An 11,723-nucleotide genomic window follows, 5' to 3' on the forward strand; every position below is an offset into this window, starting at 1 on the left:
AAAAGTTATTTGTTTCTGTTAATAAAACGTCTGGTAGATAGCGCACCGACTTAAAAAAATCTGCCAACAGTGTTCAAATATGTAATTTGAAAATAAAATACAAAAATTCATGTTTGATGTGTTTATTTATTTTGAACATTTTGGCATTGGTTCTTCACACAAATGTGTCCAGGCATTAACTGAACCATGTGTTGTATTGCCTTCCTTAATTTTTTTATAACTTTTCTTTGGTTGATGTTTTGAACAATGTAGCCAAATTGATTGACATCTGGATTTGTCATTCTTCTACACATCTCTCTCTATAAATAAAGGTCTTAAAATGTATATGCTGCTGGAAATGTATTTTTTAACACTTACGGAGTTTCCAAAAAATGCTTCCAAGCAATCCTGCGTAAAACTTCCCAAGCAAACGTATGAAATAGAATTAAGTAAGTCTTCGTCATTTCAAATAAGTTTAGAATCGTAAATAAGTCCTTCAAAAGTAGGAAGAGCCAATATCCTCTTAAATTCACCTTTATGGTTTGTATCGACACAATCCTAAAAAGCAACAACATTTTAAGCCACTGATTTAACTTCTAAAATGACACAGCAACCTTAATATGTGTGCAAATTAATGATACAAAACACACTCACAGGTTCTGTTTGTTCATATGACTTCAGCTCTTCCCCTTCAAGATTAACTACATTAGCTTCTTGTTCACATTGAAATTGTGTGCATGTGTATCGGCCTTTGGACTTTTAATTCAAAATACATCGGACTTTGGACTTTTTAATTCAAAACATTTTAATTCGTGTAATTGTCGTGTCATATCATCACGGTCAACCCCGTTCATAACTCGCCTTTTTCTACACAAAAGCTTGACCGGCTGTTAAAACTGTTGAAACCTGTTTATTAATGCATCGGTCAATTACTGCTTAAGGCTATCGTTTTATCGTCCCCTTACGTGTTAACGTGAAGCAACGTCTTAATCTGCTTCCAGCCATGTTAAACTTGACATTTCTATAAGCAATTTAAAGAATAATTACGGTTTAGAACACAGTTAATCTTCTCGGGCGTGCGTTTTTATAACTATGCCGCATAACAATTATATGACCTGAACGCTATAAAGACCGACGTGTTTCAAACTAAAAGTCAGTTATCTAGAGTTATCTAAAGGTATCTAGAGTTACCTTAAGCTACCTTAAGTGACTAGAGTACGCATTAGAATTGATGTCTCACAGTTGATTCGTGGCGCGGTGACTTTTGTGTTGCGTGTTTAGCCGCAAGAGGCGCTTTCGTGGCATGCTTTATTGAAATATAATGTGGGAACGTTAATTTAGCTTTGCGTCTTGTTGTTTGTTTAGGTAGCGATAGTTTAATTATTAGAGTCAGATAAACGGAGTGTGTTCAATTGTCTACGCACTGGGTCAGTACACATGCATCACATTGATTAGTTACCGCTGTTTAAATATGTATGGAAAATAATTACAAAAAATGCCATAGTTTTGCACAATGGTACAAATTTATTATACCTGAAACTTTACAATTGGGGGATTGAACAATGGTGGTTTCCACAAGTTTGTATAACACAATTCCAATAAATTAGCAGATGCAGTTTTGTGTTGAAACTAGTTTGTGCAACTCCAAGGAAAGATTTAGATTCTCTAATTTGCCTAAAACAATGTAACATTGAAATTGTATTACTTTCTGTATTAAAATAATAAGACCAACATTTTACACACCCAACCATAGATAACTTAATTCACTAGATGCGCAACTCGTCTGCCGACTAAATATTTAAAAAAATCTCTCGGGTGAATTACTACATAGAACAAGATTTAACTTTTAATGTGTAGTTATGTTATGTTGATGTATTTTTTAAACATTTTTATTTTAACACATCTAATTTAATTACCATGAACGCGAATATATTGGTTTTGCCTTCCTTCAGACGTTGCACGCTTGAATGAACAAGTACACATTTCGTGTGCATAGGTAAGAACATACACATATTTTGTCGTCTTGTCGATAGTTTTTTTGAGCTGCGACGTTTAGTTTGATAAAAATGTTTTAGTTTTTGGAATTTTCTTAATAATATCATAAAAAAGTGGCAATTAACCTTATTTATGTAGCAAGTTTGGACTTTGAATTCGCTGAATTGGACAATTTGCATTATGTGTACCACCTTGCTACATAACTACATATATGGGTTGCCATTATGGTGTCTGCATTTCTGGCCCCGTAGTCAATAAATCCAACTAAGTGGCTTTCCTAGAATACCAATTTTCTTGACTACATGAAAATAATAAATGTAAAAAAACATGAAAAAGTGCATAAATTGCTGCTTTAACTAACTTTTCATCCACAGAGCATTGACTGCCAATTGGTTGATATTGATACCACATGCACCAGAGCCAATATTTTTAACAATCTATCATACAGTGTTTTTTAGGATTGTGTGATGATATGTCAGTTCAAAAAATTATGTGTAAAATTGCAACTTATACCTGTACTACTGTAAAGTACGTGATGATGGCAATATAAGAACACCACTGGTTCTGAGATGATTATATGCTGCTGAAGCTCTAGCAAACAACTCAATTACCCAATGAACCACATCAGGGTGGTACCGTCTCCGATTAATGGTCTTTGAAGCATTTTTACATTGCATTTTTAAAAAATGAGGCTTGCCACTCATTAGTGAGTGTTTTTGACTTTCAACCAAATCCTGCAGATGGGAAATGACACATTACTGTTCCAAAATTAAATGAGAAACATTTGAATCTGCATACCAAGATATCCTAATGAATTCTGTCATCCGCTGTTACCAATTCTTCTTCACTAGTTGAACTGGATTTCATTTGCTGCACTCTGTTGTGTTCCATTTTTTGCCATACTTTGCACACATTTTACACATTACCGGCCCTTTTTCTGTTACTGTGTTTGAATATTAGGTGATCTAGTTTTAAATGTGTTGCCATATCTACTGGCTACTTTGCAGTGAGGTGAGCGAATTATGGTTGTGCCTGTCAGGGTGTTCCATGCTTGTATGACATGTTTGTTAATATTCTTGTTTTTCCTGCTTACTCCCATACAAAGTTTAAAGTTATCCAACTCCTAATGGTAAAAACTATCTTGTTTTAAAAGCAGGTGTTATACTTAAAAATGCATTTAAAGTTGATTACCCAAGGATAGTGGTTTAACTCACCATCCATAAAATGGAGCCCATTCAACCTCAACATTGCTTGAGATACAAAGTCTACCACAAAAACATACAGAAACCCAGATTAATTCATAATAAACATAACTGTACCTTATGTATGCTTTAACAATTTTATTTTTATATTGTTCTACCAAAAGGTATTTGCCTTTTCTATAAAATGGCCACTTTTCTAAATGTTGTACAACTTGTTGTTTAAAATGAATTGTTAACTTAAGAAGTGTGTACTAACTTTCAGCTGAGGACCTAATTGTTTAAAAGCTTTCTCAACACTTTTAACGCTGTGGTGTTGAATTTATGGAAGAACCTTTCTGTCAAATGGTGCTTTTCTGCTTGTCTTGGCCACAACAAATGATTTTAGCTGTAATAAACATTTATATGTTCATGGGCAAGGTTACCAATTTTGTCCTGTACTGCTGTTTAGGAATTTTTGGATGGCAAAGCACCAATTTTTAACTTTTTTCTGCAACCAATAATCAGCAGATCGTTTTTTTCAAATTGATCTTCACATATGAATGCTCTAAAAGAATTACTGTTTGATTTTGACAACAGAAGTGGGTTAAAAGGAAATCAATGTTTCTTCATATCAGAGTTGCTTTGAAGTTCAGGATTGCAAATTTTAAACAAATGTTTGTTGTCATTGGCTGGCACGGTGTGGCTAACGTAGCTATTACACAGAAATACAACTAAATCACAAATACGAGAATTTAGTCTTGTCCACGGTATATTTAACATAAAAAATCAATCAAACAAAAACGGTTAGTGATCCTTTTAAAACACACAATAAACTTTTAAAAACGAATAAAATACACGAGATACATGACACTTACGTAACCTGCAAGTTTATTATTACTTCAATTCCAAAGTTATTTGACGTTTAATCCAAGAAATTGCGATTTTTTGCCAATATCTTCACTCTTCACCCATTGCCCGCCATTCTAAAGAAGCCCATGTGTACTGGTTCATTCAAGCGTGACCTGTCTGAGCGATTTCGCCGAGTTGCGCATCTAGTGGTAAGCACTTTTTTCCAAGGAATGCAGCCTGACTACGGTAACTATAGCCAGGTGATTGTTTCCGTCATGGTAGTTGGTTTCAATTTGGCGCGTGGTGATACCGGTTTTGTTGCTTCTTGTTATAATGTGACATGTAGTCTGCAGTCTGCACCAACTATTTTTGTTAAAAAAACTTTACGGATAACATTTTGAATTGTAATTTATTTTGCGCAAAGTCGCGAACATCGTCTGCAACCTGTTTAATATCACACAATGTATTTTTGTTTGTTTTTTTAGAAAGACTGTAGCCTATAAAGAACAACTACGGGTGACACTAAAACGCTGAATGGGCGGGACGTCGCGGGAGATGGCGGGACGTCGTGAAAACCGCTAAATATCGGGTTAAATTGCTGACGGTTGGAGCTATTAAGGTTGGGATAAGGTTTTATAATAGAAAATCATTAAAAAAAATTCCGCCGAACACTACATTCCGCGCCCGAAACGTCCCGCCATCTCCCGCGACGTCCCGCCATAGCATTTTTGCCTAATGTCAGGAAATAGTTGAATAAGTTTTAGGCAGGGACATTTTTTGATTCATATACTATTATAAAACCTCAACCTAACCCTAATAGCACTAACCGTCAGCAATTTACCCGATATTGAGCGGTTTCCGCGACGTCCCGCCCATTCAGCGTTTTAGTGTCACCCACAGCTACACTACTATAGTTTACTAAAATTTTAAAATATTTTATAGAATACTAAAATAGTATAATACAGGTCATGTGCCCTTTAAGTCTACAGCATCAAGTCAGCCACTGGTGAAAGCATATGGTTCTGATGGGCGAAACCTTTTTTCCTGACTGACATGCCATGACCATCACCATTGGGAACATATTGCTCAACTTTAACAATTTTGCCTGCCAATTACAAAAGCAACAAAATGGTGTTGAAATCAGGGACAAGAAATCAACCAATAAGTGTGAGGTAGGTATCAGATGGCAGAACACAAACATATTTTTTGTGTCAGATTAAGAACAGACATAAATAACAGAAACTTCACAAGTTAACAGAAAAAAACCCTAATTTTTGAAAGGATTTTGCTTCATTAAAAATGTCCAGTTAACCAAAGACCCTTGCCTTAAAAAATGAATACTCACTCAAAATAGTACATACTGTGTTCCTCATAAAAACTTAACTTTTAGTTACTAATTTTACTAATTTAGAAAGTTCAGGTTTTTACATCAATATTGATTCTGAATTTATAAACAGATCTCATAAACAAGTAAAAGATGCTTCTTGCAATGAGGTGGTGTTTACACAAGATGATAGCATCAACAAGAAATTTGGTCAGTTACTATTGTCATCCAGTGAGTACATGGTGTTTATGACTGAAAAAAGTGCAACTTCTAGAAATACTTAAAAACATTTTTTTTCTATTTTCAGATTTTGTTGGTTGCAGACTTGCAGTACACTTTCTTTCTGTGCAACCCACTCTTACATAAAATCTCCAGCATGCACGCCTGTGTTATCGGGCTGATAATTGTGCGCAGGTATTTTTGCAGTGTATATGGCTATACTAAATTTTCTTCCAATGTACAAAATTTATTGCTCATACAATATGTAAATCTGTTGCCATGGTAGTTTTATTTTTGTTGAAAAGGTTTAGTATTTCTTTAGCAATGTCTACATCAGGGGTTCTTAACCAAGGGTTCTCGTACCCCCAAGGGGTGTGAGAACTGTTCCTAGGGGGTGCGGGGATGCTGAATCATTAAGGTTGGTTAGATCTATTCTATATAATTAAGAAACCCAGGGGCGTGCAAAAAAAAGAAAAAAAGGTTAAGAACCACTGGTCTACATTCTACAGGCAGTCAGAATAAAGATTACATATTGTCTGGGTGTTGGTTATTACCCATTGATAAATTAATCATTTCTCCAACCAATTAGAACTTGGATGTCGAATACAGTAGTACAAACATTTTTTTTTTCTTGTATGATATTTACCACAAATGACATTTGAAGATAGTTTATATAATGGAAGCTGTTTTTATGCATGCTGAGTGCATATTTTTTTCTTGGTACTATTGGGTTATTTTTACATTTTGTGAGGAAGACTCAGTTAAGGTTTAATTAACATCAGGAGCTAAATATACCAATAACTTGAGGTTTTTGTTCTAATTGACAAACCTGCCACATCTTTCAGCAAATGTGTTTTTGGTATTTTTGTTGGTAAAAACCTTCTCACTACGGTCAAATTTTACTGTACCTATTTCAATCAAATTGTATACTTTCAGTTTAATATTGTAATAAAAATAAATATTCCTTATTTTCTTTCTGAAGTTTTTGAAAAACTGATGTTTGTTTATTGATTCATTTACAATACAATTTCAAAATCAATATGATTACCTAATTTGCCTTTTTAATGACAGTCACAGGCTTGTACTCCATATAACTAAAGGACTCATATTTTATGTGTGTTTAATTTATGAATAAAACAGCCTTTTGCAATGCACTGGCACAAACAGTAAAATGTTACAAAACAGAAATGTGAAAGAGAATGTGAAACATGGATTTTTTTGTTTAAAACAAAAATATGGCTTCTGTAATTACAATTGTATGATTAAATGCTTTTTTAAGAAAATCGCAAACATGTTTGCTTCAAACTAGCCAGTAAACTGTGTTTTATGTTAGGATATTAATGCATGATCAAAACATTGTGTATGGTGTAGTAGGTTCTGGGTGGAGTTTATACCAAAAATAAAAAGGCATTTGCACAGCTTTGTGGTCTTCATTTCTCAGAAAAAGTTTCCATTTAAAAAGGGAGAACAGTTCCGTTTTGTTAGTCATTTAAGTCGCAATATGGCTGGGTCTCCCAACTGTGTTAAAAATTCGATGTTGAATAAAATAGTTCGAGTACATATATTAAAAAAACAGGACAGTGAAGTTCACGAGTAGGAGCAAAACTTCATCAGAATCAACCCTAACATTGAATCTTTTATATGGGAGTGTTTATACGCATTTAATGTTTAATAAGTACCTCAAACTCCTTTTGAGAGCGTACACAATATAACTTACCTACCAAAAACCAAGAACACAAACTGGCGCCAGTTTGTTTACAACGGTATGTGACGTCATAATGCGTACATTTTTATTCATGGTAGTCAGGCTGCATTCCTTGGAAAAAAGTGCTTACCTAGTGAATTAAGTTATCTATGATTCAGCACAACGTAAAGGCTTATTCAACCATGACCGACGTGACGTAACAATTGGTTGGCGTTCTATGTTTAGTATTCTATGCTAATACTAGAGGCGCACCCGATTCGTCAACAAGTGCCCGATTAAAAGCGCTTGTGTTATGAAAAAATCCCCGTTTCTTATCGGGCGGTGTTATAATTTTAGAACATGTGTTATAACACAGCCCGATTTTATTGGCAAGGGTAGTGAAGCAATAAATTTATTTTTTATTGAAAAATATTAAATTTTTATTGGAAATAATCGCAGGTGAAATGGGTTTTACATGAAATTGGCAGTTAAATGTGAACTGTTATGACAAAAGCAAACGCATTTTAAGCAGTGAAATAGCAGCAGAACCAGATTCTCCTCGATTGTAAACTGTAAAATACAAAATGGGCCCAAGTTGTTGTATCTAATAGGCATCCATGTTCTGATAACAAATGGAGTAATGAAAAGTGACAGTTCAGGGTGGGGGAAGCATTTCTAGTGCTTCATGAAGCAAACTAAGGCATAGCACACTATCAAATGAAGGACTTGGGACATTGGATTTAAAAAGCAATGATACATGGTAAGTGGTTATCAATTGTCATGATATGCTTGTCATTCTCAACTGTTTCTATTATTTTAGGAGATGGCAATTTGTTATTTTTTTAGGCATGTTTAAAAATATGGTAGCTCATCTCTAGTGTGATTCTGGTTTTGTAAAACATTGGCTTTCATTTCTACTGGCCTAACTCAAGCATTTTTGTGTAAACTCCTACTTGTCAAATTAAATGTTGCATACACTTTTTCTTTTATTTTTTGTTGCAGTTCAACATGTGGAAAACTGAATAGAAGCAGAACAAAGTAGCAGAATCATTCCAAAGGTAATTTAAGATTGCCTTGGACAACATGGAAGAAAGTAATTGATTGTGGAAGAATGGTGTGGGTGAAATGAGCTCACTGAAGTGTCAGCTAAATCATTGATGCATACCAAATGCTTCTTGCCTCACTTGCAGGGGAACATTTTATTTTAAGATATTCACCACACACTTCAGTTTTACATGAATCAAATCGAAATATGTGTGTTTTTTGCCGCTGTACTACTCGAAGGCAGGTTTATTTAACAATTCTTGTGCCCAATTTGAAGCAAACTTGTTGTGTTAGATGTGTTCAATGATTTGTTGGTGTTATTTTAATATCGTACCCAAATTAAGGCCAACTTGTTGTGTTGGTTACATGTGTTCAAACATTTGTTGGTATTAAAGCTGTCTTATCTACATGACATAATCATGGCGTTGTTAAAAAAGCATCTTATGGGTAAATATTTATACATTTTCACTTTGAGGTAGACTCTTTCAGTAAAAGTGATTCATTAGACAAGAATGAAAAACTATTATTTTTGACCAGTAATCGCTATGATAGCTTGTTTGCCAGGATTGTTTGATACAACCTCATCTTTCACATGGTAGCTGGTTTAATTTTATTTCAGTAACTTGCAACACATTGCATTTTCAGCTGTACAATGTTGTTTCACCTTTTTTGTTTTTCAGTCTGTTTACTTGATGACCCCTTTTTAGTGTACTCATTGTAAATGCCGTTTTTTGCTTGATAAATCAATCTTCTAGTTATTTATCCTCTTCACATTTATTTCTTCTTTCATATAACTGTGGCACCCAATATGAGTATGCTACTGTGTGGGTGTGGAAATTGGGTTGATGAGGTGCTTTTTTTCCATTTTTTTCATAAATAAAATGTTGCCCTTAACTGTGCATTTGTTATTTTATCATGTTAAGTACTGGTCTTAACTGGTTTAAAATCACAAAGGGCTTGATGTAAATAAAAACGGTTTTCACAGGTCAACTCTAAACTACATCTAGTAAACGCATAAAAAATATCTTTAGAATCTAACCACCACATGATAAATGAGAGGCGTACATCATAAGCGAACGAAGGGCATGACCGCTTTAAAATGATTTTTCGCGCTGACGACCCTTGTAGAATATACATGCTCCAGATCACAAACGGATTAAGATAAATGAAAACGGTTTTTACAGGTCAACTCTAAAATACACCCAGTAAACACATACCAAATATCTTTAGAATCTAACCACCATATGATAAATGAGAGGCGTACATCATAAGCGAACGAAGGGCATGACCGCTTTGAAATAATTTTAGGCGCTGACGACCTTTGCAGCATATACAGGCTCCAGATCACAAACAGTTAAAGATAAACAAAAACGGTTTTCACAGATCAACTCTAAAATACAACTAGTAAAGGCATACAAAATATCTTTAGAATCTAACCACCATATCATAAATGAGAGGTGTATATCATAGGCGAACGAGGGGCATGGCCGCTTTAAAATGTTTTTTTTTTGCGCTGACAACCCTTGTAGAATATACAGGCTCCAGATCACAAACGGTTAAAGATAAACAAAAACGGTTTTCACAGGTCAACTCTAAAATACATTGAGTAAACACATACAAAATATCTTTAGAATCTACCCACCACATCATAAATGAGAGGCGTACATCATAAGCGAACGAAGGGCATGACCGCTTTGAAATAATTTTATGCGCAGACGACCCTTGCAGCATATACAGGCTCCAGATCACAAACGGTTTAAGGTAATCAAAAACGGTTTTCATAGGTCAACTCTAAAATACATCTAGTAAACGCATACATAATATCTTTAGAATCTAACCACCACATGATAAATGAGAGGCGTACAAGCGAACAAAGGGGATGACCGCTTCAAAATAATTTCATGCACTGTCGACCCAGCAGCATGTACAGGCTCCAGAATACAAACGACATAAAGTATTGAAAGCGGTTTTCACAGGTTAACTTCAAACTAGACCTACGTCGAGTGAACGCGTGCAAAATATCAATCAATCATTATCATTACCCTAAAATCAAGAGGCGCTCGTCATCATATACGTTGAGATTGTATTCTACACGCTGAAAGAAATTTACATGCTATAGGCCTACATGAAATCGACAGCACTAGCGGTCGTGCCTTGCGCTCGCATATGATGTACGCCTCTTGTTTTTGATGTTCTTCTTAGAAGATAAAGATATTTGGTATGTGTTTACTCAATGTATTTTAGAGTTGACCTGTGAAAACCATTTTCATTTACCTTTAACCGTTTGTGATCTGGAGCCTGTATATGCTACAAGGCTCGTCGGCGCAAAAAATCATTTTAAAGCGGTCATGCCCTTCGTTCGCTATGATGTACGCCTCTCATTTATCATGTGGTGGTTAGATTCTAAAGATATTTGGTATGTGTTTACTAGATGTATTTTAGAGTTGACCTGTAAAAACCGTTTCCATTTAACTTAATCCGCTTGTGATCTGGAGCCTGTATATGCTACAAGGGTCGTCAGCCCGAAAAATCATTTTAAAGCGGTCATGCCCTTCGTTCGCTATGATGTACGCCTCTCATTTATCATGTGGTGGTTAGATTCTAAAGATATTTTTTATGCGTTTACTCAAAGTATTTTAGAGTTGACCTGTGAAAACCGTTTTTGTTTACTCTAAACCGTTTGTGATATGGAGCCTGTATATGCTACAAAGGTCGTCAGCACATAAGATTATTTTAAAGCGGTCATGCCCTTCGTTTGCTTATGATGTACGCCTCTCATTTATCATGTGGTGGTTAGATTCTAAACATATTTGGTATGTGTTTACTAGATGTATTTTAGAGTTGACCTGTAAAAACCGTTTCCATTTAACTTAAACCGCTTGTGATCTGGAGCCTGTATATGCTACAAGGGTCGTCAGCGCGAAAAATCATTTTAAAGCGGTCATGCCCTTCGTTCGCTTATGATGTACGTCTCTCATTTATCATGTGGTGGTTAGATTCTAAAGATATTTTTTATGCGTTTACTAGATGTAGTTTAGAGTTGACCCGTGAAAACCGTTTTTGTTTACATCAAGCCCTTTGTGATTTTAAACCAGTTAAGACTAGTACTTAAAATGATAAAATAACAAATGCACAATTAAGGGCAACATTTTATTTATGAAAAAAAAATGAAGCACCTCATAAACCCAATTTCCACACAATAACATACTCATATTGGGTGCCACAGTTATATGAAAGAAGAAATGAATGTGAAGAGGATAAATAATTAGAAGATTGATTTATCAAGCAAAAAACGGCATTTACAATGAGTACACTAAAAAGGGGTCATCAAGTAAACAGACTGAAAAACAAAAAAGGTGAAACAACATTGTACAGCTGAAAATGCAATGTGTTGCGAGTTACTGAAATAAAATTAAACCAGCTACCATATGAAAGATGAGGTTGTATC

At 34.9% G+C, this 11,723-nt stretch overlaps 1 protein-coding gene and 3 long non-coding RNA genes across 11 annotated transcripts; 2 read left to right on the forward strand and 2 right to left on the reverse strand.

Annotated features, from left to right (window-relative positions):
- Nucleotides 1-106: 106 nt before the first annotated feature.
- On the reverse strand, nucleotides 107-1,564 carry LOC145228991 (uncharacterized). Of its 3 annotated transcripts, XR_013860335.1 has the most exons (4): nucleotides 1,513-1,564; nucleotides 634-668; nucleotides 358-537; nucleotides 107-299 (listed from the first exon to the last, which is right to left on the reverse strand). It is a non-coding gene; the product is annotated as an uncharacterized LOC145228991 (long non-coding RNA). The 3 variants fall into 3 exon arrangements; XR_013860336.1 differs by lacking the exon at nucleotides 1,513-1,564 and having other exon boundaries at nucleotides 513-537; nucleotides 634-713; XR_013860334.1 differs by lacking the exon at nucleotides 1,513-1,564 and having other exon boundaries at nucleotides 634-713.
- A 2,604-nt stretch (nucleotides 1,565-4,168) lies between these two features.
- LOC145229937 (uncharacterized) lies at nucleotides 4,169-6,966 on the forward strand. Of its 6 annotated transcripts, none has more exons than XM_080095278.1 (4): nucleotides 4,169-4,264; nucleotides 4,987-5,176; nucleotides 5,462-5,559; nucleotides 5,652-6,966. In XM_080095278.1, the coding sequence occupies exons 2-4, from the start codon at nucleotides 5,133-5,135 to the stop codon at nucleotides 5,831-5,833; spliced, it is 324 nt and encodes a 107-aa protein (XP_079951404.1). In that variant the 5' UTR covers nucleotides 4,169-4,264; nucleotides 4,987-5,132; the 3' UTR covers nucleotides 5,834-6,966. The 6 variants fall into 6 exon arrangements, with proteins under 6 accessions (XP_079951404.1, XP_079951405.1, XP_079951408.1 ...); XM_080095279.1 differs by having other exon boundaries at nucleotides 4,169-4,250; XM_080095282.1 differs by lacking the exon at nucleotides 4,169-4,264 and having other exon boundaries at nucleotides 4,547-5,176; nucleotides 5,462-5,538; nucleotides 5,636-6,966.
- Nucleotides 6,684-7,377, reverse strand: LOC145229939 (uncharacterized). Its single transcript, XR_013860519.1, has 2 exons — nucleotides 7,265-7,377; nucleotides 6,684-7,065 (listed from the first exon to the last, which is right to left on the reverse strand). It is a non-coding gene; the product is annotated as an uncharacterized LOC145229939 (long non-coding RNA).
- Nucleotides 7,378-7,380: 3 nt separating this feature from the next.
- Nucleotides 7,381-9,169, forward strand: LOC145229938 (uncharacterized). Its single transcript, XR_013860518.1, has 2 exons — nucleotides 7,381-7,991; nucleotides 8,234-9,169. It is a non-coding gene; the product is annotated as an uncharacterized LOC145229938 (long non-coding RNA).
- The last annotated feature ends 2,554 nt before the right edge of the window (nucleotides 9,170-11,723 follow it).

The sequence above is a fragment of the Phallusia mammillata genome, chromosome 5, assembly GCF_965637545.1.
Source record: "Phallusia mammillata chromosome 5, kaPhaMamm4.hap1.1, whole genome shotgun sequence".
NCBI classification, from domain to species: domain Eukaryota; kingdom Metazoa; phylum Chordata; class Ascidiacea; order Phlebobranchia; family Ascidiidae; genus Phallusia; species Phallusia mammillata.